General features: G+C 41.1%; 1 protein-coding gene across 1 annotated transcript in view; it reads left to right on the top strand.

The window, feature by feature from the left end:
- Positions 1–9,744: 9,744 nt before the first annotated feature.
- Positions 9,745–20,750, top strand: part of LOC102077971 (protein NLRC3) — a 57,922-nt gene continuing 46,916 nt past the window's right edge. Inside the window, 4 exon segments of the mRNA XM_019354722.2 lie at positions 9,745–10,243; positions 10,328–10,429; positions 10,789–10,905; positions 17,752–17,895. Of these exon segments, the coding sequence (XP_019210267.2) occupies positions 10,155–10,243; positions 10,328–10,429; positions 10,789–10,905; positions 17,752–17,895 (452 nt within the window). The 5' untranslated portion in view covers positions 9,745–10,154.

Here is a 20,750-nt window from a genome sequence, read left to right as displayed (position 1 = left end):
CTGAAGGTTCACATCATGGAGGAACCTGGGAGTGACTGATAAGACTGGTTCGCAAAGTACTTAATTCCATAATGAAGGTACAAAACCTGGATGAAGAAGGTCTTCATACAGTACTTTGTGAGGTTGAAGCCATCATTAACAGCCGCCCAATTACCAAAGCCTCGATGGATCCTAACGACCTGGAAGCTTTGACCCCTAATCATCTTCTTCTGTTAAAGACCTCTCCGATATTACCACCAGGAGTATTCCATGCCACTGATATGTACACACACAGAAGATGGAAACAAGTCCAATACATGTCTGACTTGTTTTGGAAAAGATGGGTGAAGGAATACCTACTACAGCAACAGGAACGTCAGCGATGGATTGGCGTAAAGAGGAACCTCATCGTGGGAGATCTGGTTCTCATCATGGACAGTTCGGCACCTCGAATCTCTTGGCCAATGGGATGTGTGATAAAGACTTTTCCGGACCGAAGAGGATTTGTTCGTCAAGTTCGGATTAAAACTCAGACTAGTTGCCTGGATCGACCTATTACCAAACTGTGTCTACTGCTGGAGGCAGATCACAGTTAAAGACTTCTAGATCCAATTATCAGACTTTGATTGTAGTTGGACATAGAATGTCTCTTATTTTCCTTTAAAAATAGACTACCTATGGGATTCCTGTGGGTAATATTGAAATACAGTAAATGATTGACTTTTCTCTGCATGTTTTATGTCTCCTACTTGGTTAATTCTGGGTAATTATTAGAAGGGATCCTAATAATTAGGGGCTGGTGTGTAGGAGCCATAACTAAATATATAGAATTTTGATGATCACTGGGTTTTCATTTGTTTGGTTGTTATGGGAGTCACGTGGGTGCTGGCGGTGACATAAATGGGCGTTGTCAGTCTGTCATTCACTGGGTTTGATTTTGACAGAGAGCAGGGCTGGGTAGCCGTAATTTTTGTTGACCACTGCACAACATGTTTTGCTTTGTTATATTAGAGCCTGTGACATTGTAAGAGTACAAATTGTGAGACGATCACATTACTCTGTAAACTCTCAAAGCACTTTAATAAATAAGCAAACAATTCCACCTTTCGCCTTATTGCATAAGTTGACAGTGCGTCAGGCAAAGAGGCAAGCTTCATCCCCGGCCTCTAGCGACTGTGGAAGTCGCTACAAATGTGATGACAAACATATTCAATGCACAATGACCCCTGTAAGAAATATTACTGATAAAATAATACTGTAGAACATGTTATTAATACATTCATCATAAGGCAGATTATATCGTAGCAATAAAAGAATCTCTGAATCCTATCACTTGCCAGAGGTTGAAAGGGTCCCACACCTTTGATGTCCTAGCTGGTGGCCTTGATGACATTCATTGTCAATACAGAATAAGGGGGAAAGTAGTAAGAACAACAACAGACAGTGGCTCGAACTTTGTTAAAGTATTCAGTGTGTTTGGTGAACAAAGTCAGCCTGAAGAAGCGGAGTCAGAGTCAGATACATTCACCATCCTGGAGCAAGATGGCGGTCTTGAGCACCAGCTTCCACCACATCAAAGGTGTGCATGCCACCTATTAAGTTTAGTTGCCACAACAGATGCTTCCAAGGCAGAAGAGATGAATGAGGAATACAAACGGCTATCACGAGCAGCCTTTGGGAAATGTCAAGCAATCTGGAATAAGTCAGGTCAGTCCTACATGGCAGCAGAAATTGTGGAAAGTGAATGCAAGTTCCTGCTCATCCGGCCAAATCAAACTCGGTGGAATTCAACATACATAGCTCTGGAGAGAATCATACGGATCATACAAGCGAAGGGGGAGGATGCTATCAGGAATGTCTGTGAAGAATTCAAAGTGAAAATTTGAGTATTATTTCTTATTTCTAAAGTATGACATAAATGACACAGGTGGAAAACAATGCTGGAGCTACCTCAATTATTTGTTTTTCAAACCTTTTTTTGAGTTTTTAAAATGCATATCCATATTTGGCTCTACATTCCACATCTATGCCTGAAGGTAATTTACTAAAAATTGTTTTGCTTTATGTCATACAGGCTGAGTCCAGCTGAAATTGCTTTCCTGACTAAGTACTGCACTGTGATGAAGCCTGTGATGAAGGCTTTAAACCTCCTTCAGTCTGAGACCAATACGCACATGGGGTGGCTCCTTCCAGTGATCTTCCAGCTAAACTCAGCAGACTGGAGACCTCCACCAAAACGTGTCTCCCATTCATCAGAGCCATTCAGGATGGTGTCCAAAAGCGCTTTGGTGGGATGATGGAAGACCCTGAACTAATTGCTGCTGCAGTCCTTCTTCCGAAGTTCAAGACCACCTGGACTGAGAAGCCTGATATCATAGAAGCAGGTCTGATTTCATAATTTAATATCATGCCGTAATCAGTTGTTTCTTATGAATTTCAATAATTAATTAACTAAACTAACTATTAATTAAACAAATACAATAACATGCACCTTTCTACACAAACTGCAGTTTTTGTAATTCATGCACTATAATAAACTCTTGTTGCCTTATTTATCCAAAATAAAATGTCAGAAATATTTAATGTGTTGCATATTTGTCATTCAATAGGTCTGTTCTATGTGAGACAACACCTTGACCAGACGGCAGAGGGTGGGGTGGAGCAAGTCAAGCAACATTCATCAGATGAAAAAGTCTTCTTCTTTTCAATGAAGTCCAAAAGGCCACAAGGTATAGGGGAGCTGGATGGGTACCTTGCCTGTGTCTCGGACAAGATGGATCTGCTGAATTCATTTCCACACATCAAAAAACTTTCTCTCAAACTTAACACTGGCCTGCCTGCCTCAGCTGCCTGCGAGCGTCTTTTTAGCTGTGCTAGGCTACTTTTCACTGCAAAGCGAGCAAGGATGAACTCTACTAACTTTGAAAATCAACTGCTCCTCAAAATTAACAGGATGTTCAGAGAGTAACACTCTAGGATGGACACAAAGGAACTTTAATCTAGAGGTACAGTAGGGCAGGGCCAAGTTTAAAAAATGAAAAAAACATTTTTATAGCAGCTGCCGTACAGTTCAGTTCAGTACTTTTTCTCTTATTTGAGAGTTTAGAAAACATTCTCATGTAAAGAATGATATGGTTTTGTATTGAAAACACTGTGATACCTGACAGTTTGGTTGATTGGTTTGGTGACCATTATCCATTTTCATGTATAGACTTGCAGTTTAATTGCCACTGCACTTTAATTTGTAAAGTTTTTCTTTTCATTAAAACAGAACTACTTTGAGATTTATATACCACTGTCTTTTTTTTGCACTACTCAGAAGAGGTTGTCCCCCTGCTGATAAAAAAATAACTTTTACTCTGAGTACATTTTAAATGAGCTACTTTTTACTTTTACTTGAGTAAATTTTTAGACAGGTAATTTTACTTGTACTTGAGTAAAATTTCAGCAAAGTAATAGTACTTTTACTTGAGTAAAATATTTTAGTACTCTTTCCACCTCTGTGGAAAGGAGGATTTCAGTTGATGTGCACATGAATGATTTGTGTTTCCTCTGCAGGTGAAGGTAGAAAGTGTGTGTGAGCTGAATTGAGCAGCATGGATCAGTGTGAGGACAGAGAGGAGGGAGTCCCTCCCTCTAAAAGCACTCTGTGTGGGGAACATGAGAGCCAGACCAAAGCTCAGAGGTGAGATGACATTTTTTTTTCTTTATCTCCTGTACAGGCCAACACAATCTATTTGTCGTTTCAGGTTGTAGTGTTACACAACATTTTCAGATCTAATAGAAATAAAATTATGGGCAGAAATCTGTGCCATCAGAAACTGAATTTGAATAAGTTAAATTTGAATTTGAATTGCTCAGATTGAATCTGAATTGTAACTTGAATAAATGCTTTTGAAAACTGAATTTGAATTAGTCTAATTTGAAATTGAATTTATGGTTTGAAAGTGATCGTCACTAAATTGAAATTGAATTTTATATATTGAAAATGAATTCATTTGCTTTGAAACTGCATTTTATCTTTGAAAAATTCAGCTTTCGAATAATTTCAGTTTCACTCTCACCATTCAGTTTCAGTTCTACAATTCAGTTTTTTGGAACTTACATCCAGTTCAAGCGCAGATTAATAGAACCACATTTTACTAGTGGACCAAAAGTGTTACTGACGGGAATCTACAGCGTCTTGAGCTGAATCAAGACTTCAGAAGTCATTCGTCATGTCGAATGACCAGCGGATAAACTCTCAGGTTGGTAATAAATGTATTACATGTATAAGAACAAGCGTCATGTTAACAAATGATAGCCGTACAGTAACTTTTATGCTTATTGTAGCTGCTAGCTAAAAACGCTAATTTAGCCTAGTTTGCCCTGAATTCAGCTTTGACAAACAAATATGATCAACTGTTTCTAGTAGAATTCCAAAGTTGTCATCTTGTACCCTGTCAGAGCCCTGTATGCTTGCAGAGACCCCTACAGTAGGGAAACATGCAAAATGCTGTCCAAACCTTTGTATTTTAGCTTTATTTATGTCTTACACAGCATCCCAACTCTTTAGCTGACTTAATAACTTTAGCTAAAGTGAATAGTTAGTCTAATTCATTAGTGCAGCATTACTGGATCACCTGTTTAAAGTGATATAATATGATATACAACTATCACTGAAACAGCAAACTTTGTAAACAAACAACACTTCTCATTCTCTAAACGTTTGGCCACAGCTGTAAATTACACTATCAGTGCTTGTTCACTCTTGACAATAATTACATTTCTAAATTCTCTTTGTGCATTTACAGGTAAACAATATCTAATATTTTATCTAAATGACTGCTTTGTCTTTGAAAAGGTGAAGAGCCTGAGGCCGGTGACAGTCCAGTTCTACTCCAAGTACATCCTTACGGTGGCTCACAGGACAAGGCCACATTCCTGTCCTGCCAGAAGAGAAGAGAAACTTCAGAGTCTTCATGCAGTTCAACCACACCTGTCATATTCCGTATGACAGGTGTGGTTGAACTGCATGTGGACTGGAGTTTGAGACCCCTGCCGTATGGTGTTCATGCAGTTTTCTACCCCACAGTTACAGCATGTCTGACTGCCTGTTCAGCATATGCAAAAATATATGAGTTTAAGCATGTGATGACTAAGGCCTTCCATTATGGTGTTTGTCATCACATGTCACAGACATCTGGATGATCATTTGGAATAAACTAAAAACTTGTTACTTCATCTTTTATCTTTATTATTATTATTGTTCTTATTTTACATTTTTCATTGTTAGGCATTAGGTTTATTTGTAGTAGTCCTTTCCAACTTCTTTCCCTCTTCCATGTTACTGTGTCAGCTTGTCAGCATCTATTTAAGGTTGGGAGTGGAACAGAAAGTAAGGAAATCCAAAGTGCCAATAAAACCAGGAGAGGTTCTTATATTTCAGAAGAAGGGATTAATTCAAAAGAAATGACCTCAATGCCATATTTTATTTAGGAATCCTAGAGAGCACTTTGCAAAATAACACATTCTTATAATTTCACCCTCAGATGAGCCAAGCTACGACTGTCAGGGAAGGTGATGTAGGTACAGAGCATGTGAGAGTGGTTAAGTTAATGTCTCTTGTCTAGATGAAGGCACAAGAGGGATCAATGACACGGCGTAGAGATTCAGTATCTTCAGTCTTCAGTGGACACTCCATTTCTGGCACAAAACACCTGTAAAAGATGGTCGATTTAGGAGGTGACCCGACAACTTCAGCCTGTCAAACAGCAATGGAGCAGTATGTTTAAAAAAAAAAATCTAATTAAGCATGCACTCAGTACCCTAAGAATTATTGTAATGCTGCACTAATATATTAGACTAACTATTCACTTTAGCTAAATTTATTAAGTTAGCTAAAGAGTTGGGATGCTGTGTAAGACATAAATAAAGCTAAAATACAAAGGTTTGGACACCGTTTTGCATGTTTGCATGTCAGATTTAACTTATTCAAATTCAGTTTCTGATGGCACAGATTTCTGCCCATATAAAATGAGTGTTTCGTATTCATTCAACTTATTGTCTTTATTTATAACTAGCATTATTGTTTCATTCTATTATAGAATCTTACAGGAAAGAGGCAAAATTGTAAAAATCCATTATGCTTTATTAGCTGCTTCAGTGAAAAACAAATCAACAATGCAAAAAAACAAAAACAAAAAAAACATTGAAAACAACATACTGGAAATTGCTTCAATGCAACACTTGGGCACATATGCTCTCTCTCTTTACCGATCAAATCTCGCTGTGGTAGCAGCTTTAAACTCGGTATGACCCAGGTCGACCATGATCACTTTCATCATGGATGTTTGACTGTCAGCAGAGAACTCTGAGGATGTTTGGATGAATGTGGAGCTGAAACAAAGTGTTGACAGATGTTTGTGTTTCAAACAGGAAAATGAGCTGAAATAAATCAGCTCTGAACAAACAGCTGCCTCTCATTATTATTACGGTCTGTCATGTGATGTCGAGTCACTCAAACTAATCTATTCTGTGTTTTTCTATGTTCAACAGAAAATCTTATGTGCTGCGTTCACTGACTCCATCCTCTCTGACTGTTACTGACACTCAGCACAGCCACAGGCTGACCGCAGTTTACTGCTGTGGAAGGGGGGGATATAATGGAGTGCTGTGATTGGTCAGAATGTTTGTGGCTGTGTACCCTCAGGCCTCCTTGTTTTTTTCCTTGCTCAACAAAGTTTTTCTCTCCTGAAGTTTGACGCTGATCGTCTCCGTGTGAAGCTCCGCGTTAAGGTAACGTTAGCAGTGTGTAATGTTTCCTGGCTAACATCAGCTGTGTGCAGCTTAGTTCAGCACAAATCTGCCGCTCCACAGTTCACGGTAACGGACTCACAGCTGTACTAAGAGGCTGACCCGCCCGGAGATCTGAGTGAGTGAGGCCGCTATACGTGACGTGGAAACAGATGTTTGTGCCGTAAAAAGGAAATAAGCTGTGAATATTTGGTCTGTCGTTTCTTTCTCTGCTCGCTCTGCTGTCGCTTTGTTTTTAAGAGGAAAAAAAAGTTTTCCGTTAGTCTGTGTTTCAGGCTCGGAGTGTTTGTGTAGGAATTTGGACTCTCCTGAAAGAAATCTCATAAAAATGTAAAGTTACAGTTTTTTCTGATGGCTTGAGCACATTTTTGTAACTATTGGCTATTTTTGCAAAGCTCTACACACAAATAAGAAAACTCTTCACCCAATCAGCAAAACATTGTAGTTTTCTTGTAAAAGCGAATAACCTTTGCTTAACTCACCACACCTTTGTAAAAATGGTATTTTCGTATCCAACAGTTAACACAAGCCATCACATTAATAAGCACACAATGCACCAACTACACACTGATGGTATGAATAAAAACACATCTGGCTTTTGCTTTCTCTGTGCACAAGGTAGGCTATGTCAGTTTGAGCTCATACTTTTGTCATAGGTCCATAAACATAGACGGATCCAAACTTCAAGTACTGGTGTTTATTCACACACATAAAAGAAACACAAGTGTTTATTTCCAAGTCAAAACGAAATAGTAATTTCACTGAGGAAAAAAAAGAAATCTGTCTACATCGTGTCATCTCTCTGGATCTGGCCACAAAATTTCGTCTACATAAGATAAGATGAGATGACCTTTTTTAGTCCCACAGGTGGGAAATTTGTTTTGTTACAGCAAAGTGCAAAGTTATGTAGCAGAAATTAGAAAACACTAGAATGCAATAAAATAAAATGATATATACAATAGAATAAAATGGAAATACAAATGCTATATACAACTGAGTAGGAAAATACAACTTCGTCAAAAGAAGAATTGCACATATAGCAGTCTTATTGCACATGTGTGGATGTGTGTGTTTGGAGTTGGAGTTGAAGTCTTTGTTGTGGAGTCTGACAGCAGTGGGGAGGAAAGACCTGCGAAATCTCTCCGTCCCACACCGTGGGTGCCGCAGTCTCCCACTGAAGGAGCTGCTCAGTGCTGTCACAGTCTCTTACATGGGGTGGGAGATGTTGTCCAAAAGGGATGACAGCTTAGCCACCATTCTCCCGTCACTCACCACCTCCACTGGGTCCAGAGGGCATCCTAGAACCTTTGGATCAGCCTGTTCAGTCTCTTCCTGTTCCTGGCAGAGATGCTGCCGCCCCAGCAGACCACACCATAGAAGATGGCTGAGGCCACCACAGAGTCATAGAAGGTCTTCAGGAGTGGGCCCTCCACTCCAAACGACCTGATTCTCGGCAGCAGGTACAGCCTGCTCTGCCCTTTCCTGTAGAGGACGTCTGAATTATGAGTCCAGTCCAGTTACATCACATGCAATGTCCTCTAGTCGAAGGCACAGGGGTAAATATCTTCTGGAATTTTACATCTATGGTATTGTTGTGTTTCTCATTAGCACATGGCAGTGCTACAGATCTTAGTGCAGAGTGACTGTACTAACCAATTCTCATTTCAAAATGTCCTTATGATGCTTGCTACAGTGTAGCGGCTCGAGTTGGGCTGAACCCGTTGGCCAGCTTCCCTCATCATTCCATGGTTGATTACATGGTCCACTATTGTAGCTCTGATGTCATCAGCAATTCTATTTCTTACTCTTCGTACCATTCCTCTTCCCCCTTCCTCGTCCTTGCTTCTCCTTGTCCTCTTCCTCTAACTTCACCTCCTTGTCCCTGTCGTCCTCTTCGTCCTACTTCTTCCCCTTCACGTCCTCTTCCTCGGCCTCCTCTAATTCTCACTCTTCCTGCTCCCTCCATTGTACTCCACACACACAGCTTACCTGTATTATAGTGCTTAGGCTGATTGCAAAATGAACTAATTATCTAAAACAGTTTTCACATGTGACAGTGTGCCAGACAGTTGGCAAAATAGTGTAAATAATAGCCTTAAATGTGTATAGTTTTGCTAGGAGTGTGTTGATACTTTAGAAATTGAGTGTAAAGCCGTGAGTTGTGTTTACAGTTCTGCAAAAAGAGTGCTGTGCAGTGGATTGTAGCTACAGGTTTGCAAAGTGTGTGTTACAAAATGGCAAACTGAGTGCAAAGCAGTGTTTGTGCTTTTAGTTTTGCAAACTCAGTGAGTGGTTTTGCTATAAGTATTAATAGTTTTAGAAATTGTGCTATAAGAATCACAGTTAGGGTTTAAGCATTCAGAAAAAACTGTAAACTAAAGCTGTTTGTCATCGTGCATCTGGGATGAGGTCACATCAGAAACACGCATTCCTCCGCAGCGTCATTACGTCACTGAGTTATTTGGGAGAACAGCGAGAAACTCCCACATGCAGCGGCGCACACTGACGTCAGCGCTGCAGATCTCTGCTCTCAGTGCACACAGGTGACAGTCAGTAATCAAGGTGACAAGGAGGTCTTCTCTCAGTGAGAAGCTCTCATGAAAAGATCTCTGCTCACTAACAGAGAAACGGGTCTCTAGAGTAACTCGACTGAGTACCATATAATCCACAAGATTTACAAACGTGTGCAGTGATTTGTGTTTCGTCTGAGGACTTACAAGCGTGTGCTTCAATCCACACATCCCTAATTGAATTAATACTCATCATTTATACTCGTTTTGCTAAATTCAGCTTAACAAATCAAAAACCCTCCTGTGCGCACAAATATCTAAAACATTTCACTCCATCAAGCAGCCTTCCACAAACTAAGCTACATTTTGTCTTACAAATAAATAGATTTATTTTCCTTAAGGTTTTTTATACTTTTGCTTAAAAAAAAAAGAACTGTAACAACGATGAAGAAGTCAATGAGCTCTGTTTGCTTACATCAGCATCATCCTGTGACTCCAAGCTTTACTTTGCACTCTTTAATATTTTATAAACATTTTCTGAGCAGCATTAACGTTACTTGGCTTAGCTATCAGAGCAGTTAGAGTATGAAGAATGTAAGCAGTCAGCTTGGTCCTGGACATTGTTACTGACATAAAGCTGCTCTCTGCAGCCATGTTTGACCTTTGTAGGACTACAGTAATGGAGGATTTGGAGGCTGAACTCAGCTCTGTGACACTTTTGTAGTGAACTGATGAAAGCTGTGTCTCAGATGGATGTTAGTCCAACACATCAGACACGACCTCTGCAGCTCTCAGCTGATGTGCACATGAATGATTTGTGTTTCCTCTGCAGGTGAAGGTAGAAAGTGTGTGTGAGCTGAACTGAGCAGCATGGATCAGTGTGAGGACAGAGAGGAGGGAGTCCCTCCCTCTAAAAGCACTCTGTGTGGGGAACATGAGAGCCAGACCAAAGCTCAGAGGTGAGATGACCATCTCTAACTGTCCATGACTCTTCTCCATGTCACAGCTCAGCACTCACATCACTGCTCCATCATTATTCACAGGAACCCACCTGGACCTCCACCCAGCTCTGTGTCCTGTAAGAGTGACGGGTCTAAAGATGAGCCCTATAATTTTAAAGTCCAGCCTGTGTCTGCTGCAGAGAGGTGAGCTGTTAGTAACATGAACTCTTTGATGTCAGTTTATCTAATTTAAATGAACTGTTTGATGTTTTCTGGTCTCTGCATCTCAAAGGAAGTCACATAGTGAGGAATTCATTTATTCTATAAAACATGTCCAACATTTAAACTCCTGCTGCTGACAATAGGACCATCAATAGTCCTGCACAGTGTAAATGACCTCTGGGTGGCGCTCTGTTCTTACACTGTAAAACTTTAGTTTGGAGTTTCCTTCTGCTCATGTTCAGCCTGCAAACCTGTTTCTCTGTTTGGGATGATGAAGGTAATGTAAGTCTTCATCAGCTTCTGTGGCTGCAAATAAAAAACACATTTTTCTTCTCTGACAGGATCAGTGGGAGACCTGCTGGACCTGAACCTGAACCCAGCTGTGTGTCCTTAAAGAGTGACCGGTCTAAAAATGAACCCCTTTATTTTAAATCCCAGCCTGTGTCTGCTGCAAAGAGGTGAGCTGTTAGTAACATGAACTCTTTGAGTTGGTTGGTTGCTAATAGACATAAATTAGTTTATGTTAGCTAATTAGTGACAGAAGCAATGAATTAGTGGAGAATAAAAACACTGAAGCTAAAAATCTGTCTCACTGTTGTGCTGCTCTTTGCTGCAGCAATGAGTTTATTTAAAACCTTTGGCTCTCTGTCTCTTCAGCAGGAAGTGGTTCTGCTTTGTTTGCAAGCTGAGCTAAAACAGGAAAATCCACTTGATAGTTTTAGTGTTTGTAACGACGCTAACGAGGGGAAACAGAGAGAGAACTTTATTACTTCCTTCGAGTTGGTTCCTCCAGGACACTCCAGACACAAGACTATCAGAATAAAACAGGAAACACACACACACAGACACAGACTCACATGATGCTGGAGACAGTGAGGGACACAGAGACAATAGTTAAACACACTTGAAGACAAGACTGACTAAACATGGGACATGTACACAGGCAGGGGCGGTCTTAGCCTGTTCGGTGCCCTGGGCCAACCCACCATATATACATTAGCTACATTAGAGATGTTGAAACTGGGGTTTTCACAAGCTGTAAGCCATAATCATCAAAGTTATAACAAATAAAGGCTTGAAATACTTTACATGTAATAAGTCGATATCATATATTAGTTTGACCTTTTAAGTAGAATAGCAGACAAATCAACAATACAGCTCTTCTTCCAATTAATGGCTAATTTCAAGGGGCTAACAAAGGTAAACCGAAGTTTGCCTAATCCCTACTAATGAATGTTATCCTGTTTGAGGATACATGTACATAATACCTCCCATTATCCAATGACTCATCTGCTTACATTTATCTTTTGCTCCTCTTCTTTTCTCTTTTTTTTCTAAACTGAGCATCTGATGACCTTTGACCTTTTCTTGTCCATCTTCCATTGGTGTTAATTTGCACTCCAGTATCAACACCCATCCCCACAACATAAACTAACAGACCAACACCTTAGTGCTCAGATTTGGTTTGTTTTGGGTTTTTTTCTGGGATTTCACACAACTTGGGAAAAATAATTAATACATAATGAGCTTGAATTGACAACATTATGAATGAAATGTATTTTAAGCAGCCCAGCCCCTCCCCTTTTCACAGATTGTGTGTGAGGCTTCAGCACAGCAGTAGCAGGCACACAGAGGGCCCTTGCTCTCACCTTTTACGTATATGTGTGTGATAGAATTTAGAAAAGACATCGGTGCAAACTGTATGACTACGAGGTCATACTGACACATACATATACTTCATCTAAGCATGCAAAGGTTATACAAAATCATACAGTGAAGTTCTAACCACCTGTCAGGGACCAAGCAGTAAAGCATAAAGGACACAGGTGTTTTATTGGGGTTTTATTGACCCAAAAATATGAAAAAATATTTAACAAAGCTAAAACTTAAACAGGCAGACCAATAAAAGAGGTCAACTCAATAAACTAAACTCAAGATAATAGTTAACAAAACCTCAAACAAACATAAGGTAAACTGACCTGTTGAAATGACACACGGGGGAACTTAAATACTGGTTTAGCTAAACCAAATGACACACACGGGGGAAAACAAATGGCTGCCATATAACCGACTAATACAAAACAATTAAACAAACATGAAACACCCCCCAGGCAGTGAAGCATGTGGTTCTGTCCAATTAGGCTGTCGGTAGTATTTCAGCTCTCCCAGCCCTTTGCCAGACAGAAGGAGAAGCTAAACCCCAGGTAACTCAAAGAAAGAAAGATGTATTAATATAACATAAAACAGAACTTTGACCTTGCAAGGTTAATATGTGTGCACGCCATATAAACATTGGAAGGTGTGATGGAAAAATAAATACATTTAATAAAGAAACAATATTGAACAATAAGTAGGATATTTTAAAGTAGTGACTGTAAATTAAACTAAAGTGAATCAACTGGTGGTGAGGTGTGGACCTTACCATGTGTGGCATGCCATCACACCACCTAAATATAAATGTGAGGGTTAACTAGAACTTTTCCATAACAATGTCTTCAGTTTTTTCTGTTTGTTGGGATTTTTTGTTTTATTTTGCCAGCTGGTTATTAGATGCTGTTCCAGCCAGCCAGAGAATCCCCTGTTGCCCCGCTTCCCGTCACTCATTAACTTAGCTGAAACTCCCCACATGGATTTGGTCAAAGAAAAGAGTGTTGCTGCTGCTGATCAATCTCTTGGTCCTCCATCACCAAAAAAACTTGTTCAAGTTCTGTGTGGAAGCATTTTACAGTCAGTGCTGCAGATGAAACCAAAGTGATATGTTATGTGTGCAAAAGTCAGATCAGCAGAGTCAGAGATATCAAACATCTGTTATGTTATTTCCTTTTCAGTGACGTTCCTTGTTACATGTAAATTGCTGGGCTTTTTTGGAAAAAGGTAAACTAATATTGCTTATCCATAATTATTATAATGGATATAATTAAAGAATACTTACACTATAACATTAATTAGAAGTGTAATGTAAAAAAAATGGATTTTTAGCTGAATACAAATAGAAATACAAATACTGATTGCTTTGCACATCACTAGTAAAGATGTTTCTTCATCTGATCTGCTGTCGCTTTGATTTTAAAAGAGAAAAAAAGTTGTCTGTTAAGCTCAGTGTTTGAGGCTTTGTCCCAGATGTTTGTTCGGTTCGATCACATCTGAGGAGGCAGAGGTATCCTTTCAGACTCCTAAGTGAGCTGGAGCAATATGGGCTCAAATTGTGATCATAAATATTTTGTACTTGTAAATCAGGATTTGTATGTATAAAAAGAATTTGCGTGTTTTTAAAAAGAATGATATACTCAACCCATAGCTCACCAAGATGACAGGACAACAGAGATGCATTGTGTGTTTCTTTTTTACGCACACACAAATTCTTTTTACACATAAAAATCCTGATTTACAAGTACGAAATATTTATGACCACAATTTGAGCCCATAGAGCAGCTCTAGCTGTGTGTCTGAGGTAAAACAGCATTTTTTACTATTACCATGCCATTGTATATCTAATACAGGTGTTTGATTTGAGCTATGAGTGCGTGTGTTGCCAAATGCAGGGATCTGATTGGTCAGATTGGAAAAATCGAGCTTGGTTTAAAAAGAAAAATTTAAATGAACCTTTGATAGCATTTTGTGTGATTTTTTATGGAGAGAAATTTGCCTCAAAAGTGTGATGACTGCATGTGCTGTTACAAACCAAGATTTAAACATGTGGCAGTTGTAACAGTGTTTAAGTCATCATCATCATTCCACTTGCCACAAATGTCAGTGCGATGGGGAAACAGCGCCCCTGTCCGATTAGGTGAGGCTGGCTGCAGTAATCACTGCCAGTCTGCTGAAGTCATACGAGAGGTGAGTTGTGTTGTTCTGCACATGATATAGTTAAGTAGAGATGCATAAAACTTGTTCGCTCAACTGAAGGACAGAGAGTGCCTGACACCAGTTTTATGCACTTTCGTTTATGAATATTGTGTAAAACACTTTATTAACCTGGTGTTCTGCTGTAGGATGCTGTGCAGAGCGGTGTGTGGTGAGCCATTTGCACTGACCTGACACTGTTACGTTTCCATTTAGGAAATAAATCTGCATAAATCTGCAATCTCAACAAGAGACTCTTTGTCTTCTTAAAAAAAATACAACACAACGCAGAGTGGAGAGTTTATTTGGGCCGGCCTGTTACAGCAGGGTGAAGCAGAAATAGGTTACACAGTGATTTACAGTCAGGTCCATAAATATTGGGACATCGACACAATTCTAACATTTTTGGCTCTATATAACACCACAATGGATTCCAAATGAAACGAACAAGACATGCTTTAACTGCAGAGTGTCAGCTTTTATTTGAGGGTATTTACATCCAAATCAGGTGAACGGTGTAGGAATTACAACAGTTTGCAAATGTGCCTCCCACTTCTTGAGGGACCAAAAGTAATGGGACAGAATAAAAACCATAAATCAAACATTCATTTTTTAATACTTGGTTGCAAATCCTTTACAGTCAATCACAGCCTGAAGTCTGGAACACATAGACATCACCAGACGCCGGGTTTCATCCCTGGTGATGCTCTGCCAGGCCTCTACTGCAACAGTCTTCAGTTCCTGCTTGTTCTTGGGGCATTTTCCCTTCAGTTTTGTCTTCAGCAAGTGAAATACATGCTCAATCGGATTCAGGTCAGGTGATTGACTTGGCCATTGCAAAACAGTCCACTTCTTTCCCTTCAAAAACTCTTTGGTTGCTTTTGCAGTATGCTTTGGGTCGTTGTCCACCTGCACTGTGAAGCGCCGTCCAATGAGTTTTGAAGAATTTGTCTGAATATGAGCAGATGATATTGCCCGAAACACTTCAGAATTCATCGTGCTGCTTTTGTCAGCAGTCACATTATCAATAAATACAAGAGAACCAGTTCCACTGGCAGCCATATATGCCCACGCCATGACACTTCCACCACAATGCTTCACTGATGAGGTGGTATGCTTAGGATCATGAGCAGTTCCTTTCCTTCTCCATACTCTTCTCTTTCCATCACTCTGGTACAAGTTGATGTTGGTCTCATCTGTCCATAGGATGTTGTTCCAGAACTGTGACGGCTTTTTCAGATGTCGTTTGGCAAACTCTAATCTGGCCTGCCTGTTTTTGGGGCTCACCAAATGTTTACATCTTGTGGTGAACCCTCTGTATTCACACTGGTGGAGTCTTCTGTTGATTGTTGACTCTGATGCACATACATCTACCTCCTGGAGAGTGTTCTTGATCTGGCCAACTGTTGTGAAGGGTGTTTTCTTCACCACGGAAAGGATTCTTTGGTCATCCATCACAGTTGTGTTCCATGGTCTTCCTAGTCTTTTGGTGTTGCTGAGCTCACCAGTGCGTTCCTTCTTTTTGGGAATGTTCTAAACAGTTGTTTTGGCCACGCCTGATGTTTTTGCTATCTCTCTGATGGGTTTGTTTTGTTTTTTCAGCCTAATGATGGCTTGCTTCACTGGTAGTGACAGCTCTTTGGATCTCATCCTGGCAGTTGACAGCAACAGGTTCAAAAAGCAAACAGCACACTTGAAATGAACTCTGGACCTTTTATTTGTTCATTGTAATTGGGGTAATGAAGGAATAACACACACCTGGCCATGGAACAGCTGAGAAGCCAATTGTCCCATTACTTTTGGTCCCTTAAGAAGTGGGAGGCACATATACAAACTGTCCTAATTCCTATACTGTTCACCTGATTTGGATGTAAATACCCTCAAGTAAAAGCTGACAGTCTGCAGTTAAAGCACATCTTGTTCGTTTCATTTGGAATCCATTGTGGTTGCGTATAGAGCCAAAAATGTTAGAATTGTGTCGATGTCCCAATATTTATGGACGTGACTGTATGTGTAACTTTTGAGACAAGACTCAGTTTAAGTTGCTCTCAATTTTCTCTATCAAAAACCTTCCTGTGTCCACAAATGTCTAAAACTATGCAACAAGAAAATTATCTTAGTCAGGACAGCAAGGAAACAATGATGAGGTCTCCAAAGTCTTTCTACACTTAGAAGTTTCACTGTGGATCCACTTCATGTGAACACCAGTGCAAGTGAACTCGTGCTGTGGATCAGAGTTTCACACAGTCAAAGAAACAAAGTTCTCTAATTAAACAAAGAAGAGTTCGAGCTGCAGACTGTGAATGACAGCTATGAGCTGATGTTTTAGTTTCACTCATGATTAAATTACTTCAGTTCAAACTGATGAGACAAAAATGTGCATTAAACATGTTATTCATGCATTCATGCATCTCCAGGAATAAAGTCAAAGCCTGGAGGAGCTTTAAGTTCATCATTGTTTCCTCAGACTCTTTGAATTCAGTGTGTCAGAGAAACAGAAAAATGGAGGTGTGTTCATGACAGTCAAAAGGCACTCTGTCACGGTCTTTTATGTTCCAAAACCAAAAAAGTCCAAGAAAAGGCTGTGGGTGGCAACGGGAGGTTTGTTTTAGAACGCACTTCTGACTCCATTGTTTAAAAATCATATGCCGTTTATTTCGTGGAAAATTATAAACAAAAATCAATCAAATAACTTCTTACAACTTAAAATTAAACGAAAGTTAACTTAATTTGCTTGCACAGCTTCAAAAGTGGTCAAAAATCATTTTTAAACCCTCCTGTTGTCCCATCTGACATTTGGTAAACAAAAAACATTTCTACCACACCCTTCCAGGGTGCTCTTAATCCACTGATTAATGGGAGGGTCCATAAGCTAATAAATCAATCACTTTCCAAAAACTTTTCCAAAAATAAAATTAATTACGAATTTACATAACAAAACAAGGTCAGCATATTCTTACAACTTTAAAGAAAAAACTAAAATGAATACAAATTGCGTTTTATAAACATTCAACAAAAATGGCCACAACAGCGTCTGATTCCTGATGTGAGAGAAACTTCAGATTATTCTGCTGAGCTGAAGTGGAGCTGAGATCTGCATCAACATGAATATTACATATTAAACTAGGATAGTCACAGATATCATGTATGAACGTTATGTGATCCTAAAGTGTCATAAAAGAGCTTTAACATAGTTTCATACTGAGGTCGGAGTTTACAGTGAGCTGAATGCATCATACTCAGAGCTGTTCCTAATGTTCTGTCAATTTCTTTCTATTTTTTGTTTTGCTATGGGAAGGTCTTAAATTTCAGAGTCAGCAGGTGAGATCAGGTTTCTCTGATCCCTGATGTGGATCATGTGACCTGGTTTCTAGGTTACATGACAGGTCAGAGGTCAGCGACTGTAACTCAGTCACTCCTGTTAATGTGAACTCACTGAGTGTTTGTGGTTTACCTCTCAGACTGACTGAAGTCCACAAGAAGATGATGATGGAGGAAGAGGAGGACAGAGCAGAGTCTGCAGGGTCCAGCTGTCCGTCTGTGAGGAGTGACCGGTCCAAAGATCTAAATCCTCCACACTTCAGTGCTGAACCTGGACCAACGAGGTCAGAGAGCTGAACTCACTGAGTTAGAAATAATTCAGCACTGACATTATAATCAGTGTTGGTTCTGGTTGATTTTCTGACTGTGTTTGTGAGCTGAGAGGAAATGAAAATTTTAGAAAGCAGCTGCTGTGTGAACGGTCATGTCGCATTAAATCCGTCTTTTACGTCACTGACACGAGACAGACGCCGATTATCAGCGCCCGAGAAGACATCGCGAACGCTTCCTGGCCATCCAGTGTAGATGTCAGTGAAACTGTTGGGAAGACAACGTTGAAGAAACGTGAACATTTTATTTGCACTGTATAATCTGCAGATTCTGACAGAAATCTGCAACTATCCTTTGAAGCACTGCTCCTCGAAAACAGCAATAAGGATAATTATTAGGTTATCTACATTATTATGTAAATAACAAAGTAACTTAAAGCAAAAATTGTGAAACGTAAAGTCCGAAGTCTTTATTTTAAGGGCCATCAGTCAAACAATTTGCTCTGGGTCTAAACAGAGCGCGTTGTGTGTGACATCTTCTTTTGCGCATGCGGGCCGCTTTGAGCATTCACACTGGAGAGCGTTTGCTGTCGCATTTTATTTGTAGTGTGAAAAAGCAGACAAAAAAATCGGATTTGATCAAAACATCGGAATTGAGCATTAACACCTGCAGTGTGAACGTAGCCTAAGAGGACTGTTACTGACAGGCAGTGTTGGGTAAGTTACTTTAAATTAGTAACTTGCTTACATTACTAGTTACTTCTATCAAAAGTAACTCAGTTACTTCAAGTTACTCATTACTTTCAAAGTAACTAGTTACTAGGGAAAGTAACTTTGATTTTACTCAGAATTCTCTTGTTAATGTGTTGCTTCCATAACTGGATACCCAGCAAGATTGCCAGTCTTCTAGCTTGCTTACTTGCCACAAGTGCACTGTGCCACCTACCAATAGAAAGGAAAAAATAATGTGCACAGTTCCACGAGAGAAATCCCACGCCTGGACCGCCGCCATGATTCTAGCCTGCTTTTTACATCCAACACAAAAACTGCAGTCGTGGTGCTTTGACTGTACTCAGAACTCGGAAATTCTGCCTTCTGAATAGGAAGATGTAGATAACACCAGACTGCAGATGAGCTGCATACAGGGCTGGACTGGGCGTTTTGACTAGAGACCGGCCCGCCATTATAGGAAAAATCGTAAGGCCTTTGAATGTAAACAAACGCTGTTGTGACAGTGATGTACACTGTTTTGATGTGCAATCGTTTGTTGTCAGATTCAGATAATTATTTTTTAAAAGCTAGATATTTTAAATGAGAATAAGAAAGAAAAGTATTTCTTTGTGCCCCCCTTTCCCTGTTAATGCCCTACATGGCCCCCTGGTAAAATCTTTCCTAGACCCGCCCCTGCACAGTTACCAGCTGTCAGCTACACAGGAAAGGATCCTTGTGTTATTTGTCTCTCAGAAACCGTTCATAACCTCCCCTCCCCATCTCCAGCTGCCTCCCTCTTCCCGCTCCACCACAATCACCCACACATGCAGGGCCTTGGGGTAAAGGTGTGTCACAAGGGTGCAGGGTAGGCATCCCCCCCCTCTGTCCCCTTCCGGCTGCCTCTGCCTCAATTTTATCTCACAACTTAGACATTCACATTACTCACACTCTCATAACACATACATATAGGATCTTGGGGGTGGGCACGCTACACGGAATCCAAATTACCATCAGGGTGTACAACCTCACCTCTGGCGTCGTTGCCCACCTCTCAATTTTAAATACACGTAGACATTGAGGGCTAGCAGGACGGGCTATGCGCTTACCTGCTGCTCTGGCAGTTAGCTCCATGCCCTCCTGGGTTTTAAATGCGCCTTAGAACACACATGCATCACTACATATGAGCGGGCGGAGGGAGGTTTGGAGTCTTTACACACCCCCGTTCTCTGTGGCCTGCTGGAGCGGGGGGACTGGGAGGAGGAGTTGGCCATCCGACTGGGGTCTGGAATGTGGGGCCTCCCTGCTGCTGTGGAGTCGGGGCGGTCTGCTTCTCCCCACCGCAGGGAAAAGGGTAACACCACCTGGGTCTGGGTGCAGTTTCCCCCTCCAGGGGCAAGGGTATCTAGACCCGGTTCTTAGAGTACGCTTGGGGAGTGTGATTGTGTGTACAGCGTCTCTCTATGTCTGTCTCCACGTTGGGTGAGTGTTGAGCAATTGCATATGAGAGCATGAGGGTGGGAATGGATGTTTGTATCTGTGTGTGCCTGTATGTCTGTGTCTATATGTCAGGTTGGGTATCAGACACCACCTCTCTGGGGACATCTCAGGCCCTCCAAGGTATGGAGGCCTATCTCCCCCCACCACTTCCCCTGCCAGTGGCAGACGCCCTCAGACATCGGTGCGTTGGTGGTTCTTTGTGTCTGGGGATGGGCGCCCAGGTACACACCGGCTCACTCCTTGGTGGCTGCTTATCGGGGCCTGGAGCCTGGGGCTCCCTCGGGCCACTTCGGGGGTGGGGTGCCCTTGGCCTCTTGGCCTGGGGCTCGGTCACTCTGGCACAGCCGGCTGCCAGCGGAGCTCACTGGCATGTCACTGCAACCCCCCCTGGCTTCTGCTCCATGGCTACTGAGTGACCCCTCATCTGGGGCTCTCCTCAGCTCTTTCTGGGATAGTGGCGCAGCTGCCCCTCTGTTGGTCTTCCTTGGTCTCTTGTGCTCTGAGGGTCTCTGGATGTCTGGAGTCTTGATCTCCTCCATACCTGCTTCATGCCCCGGTGGATGGGGCTGTGGCTCCCCACACCCTCTAGCACAGGGGTGGGCAATCTCAGTCCACGAGGGCCGGTTTCCCTGCGGGTTTTAGATGTGTCCTCGAACCAACAC

Source organism: Oreochromis niloticus, linkage group LG3 (genome assembly GCF_001858045.2).
Source record: "Oreochromis niloticus isolate F11D_XX linkage group LG3, O_niloticus_UMD_NMBU, whole genome shotgun sequence".
Taxonomy (NCBI): domain Eukaryota; kingdom Metazoa; phylum Chordata; class Actinopteri; order Cichliformes; family Cichlidae; genus Oreochromis; species Oreochromis niloticus.
This window is presented reverse-complemented; position numbering and strand designations above follow the sequence as displayed.